This window comes from Malurus melanocephalus, unplaced genomic scaffold, assembly GCF_030028575.1.
Source record: "Malurus melanocephalus ecotype Western Australia unplaced genomic scaffold, MMel_1.1 scaffold_780, whole genome shotgun sequence".
NCBI lineage: Eukaryota > Metazoa > Chordata > Aves > Passeriformes > Maluridae > Malurus > Malurus melanocephalus.
The window spans coordinates 150,704-151,922 of NW_026624012.1; the positions used below are offsets into that span (position 1 = coordinate 150,704).

The 1,219-nt window shown below is 57.9% G+C and overlaps 1 protein-coding gene across 1 annotated transcript in view; it reads left to right on the forward strand.

The window, feature by feature from the left end:
- The window catches only part of LOC130584847 (microtubule-actin cross-linking factor 1-like), a 161,953-nt gene that overhangs the window by 94,966 nt on the left and 65,768 nt on the right, over window positions 1-1,219 (forward strand). Inside the window, exon 47 of the mRNA XM_057385079.1 lies at window positions 431-597. Within this exon, the coding sequence (XP_057241062.1) occupies window positions 431-597 (167 nt within the window). The remainder of the gene's footprint in view (window positions 1-430; window positions 598-1,219) is intronic.

Consider the following 1,219-nt stretch of genomic DNA (forward strand, 5'->3'; position numbering starts at 1 on the left):
GGGCTAGCAGGGTCAGGCTGATCCCAGCTGTAGGAGAAGGGGTGGCATTTCCTAGGGTCTGAGTATTTCCCAGGATTCGGGCTGGTGGGATGTGAAGGTTGGGGTGGGTYRGGCTGTTCCCAGCTGTGGGACRAGTKGATGGCATTTTCYRGGATCCAGGCTGGTTTCAKWTGGGATCCATGGCCAGGCTTTTAGGATCCAGTCCAAATGGAGCAGGATTTTACCAATGAGAAGCTCTGTGGGTTTAATTCAATAAAACATCCCCGAGTATTTGCTGAGCTAGGGCTGGAGAAGCAGCTGGGAACGAGCTGTGCCTAACACTTGGCATCGGTGCCACGCATGGCACTGCCCACAGAGCATCTGTCCAGCTCACCAGGACACGGCACTGTCCAGTGGGGAGCGTGGTCAGCATCTCCCCGTGCTCTTACAGGAGCTGAACTCAGAGCTGAGGCAGCAGCAGGAGGACCTGGCCACCCTGGAGCAGCTGGCAGAGGAGCTGAGCTCCTGCGGCTTCGCCCCCAGTGCCTTCCAGCAGCAGGAGAAGCTKCAGAGCCTGAAGAAAGATTTCCTGCAGCTCCAGAAGGTGGCAAAGGAGAGGTGAGTGCCCAGGAGAGGAGAGCAGGACCTTGCAGAGATCTCCTTTCCAAGGAGGGGGCCAGGAGCTGGCTCTTCCTGCTGCCCTCCTCCCACGCCAGGATCCTGAAGCAGCTCAGCTCTTTAAAGCTCCAGCTGACGCTTTAAAAAAAGCCTCGGCTGGGGGCGTTGTGAGAAATTCCYGGTGCTGCAGGAGCCTGTGCCAGCTCCCGGCAAAGTGTGGGGGCTGCCACGGCTCTGTCCTGCCGGGGAGGGTGGGGAGAGAGGTGACAGCTACCTGGAATTGGGATAAAAGAGGTAACAGCAGGGCTGGAGCCACCTGGAATTGGGATAAAAGAGGTGACAGCAGGGCTGGAGCCACCTGGAATTGGGATAAAAGAGGTGACAGCAGGGCTGGAGCCACCTGGAATTGGGATAAAAGGGGGCTCAAGCAGGGTTGGAGCAGCAGCATCCCCGGGAGTCGCCGCTCCATGGCTGTGCCCCCAAAATCCCTGTGGAATATGGGGAAGGTGGTGGGGAAAGTGGGAGAAATTCCCCATAATCCCAGAGCCAGGGAGAAGGGCAGCACGGCCTGGGGGGACACAGCATCAATGAGCCCCATCTTTCCAAAAATTTCACTTTTCCC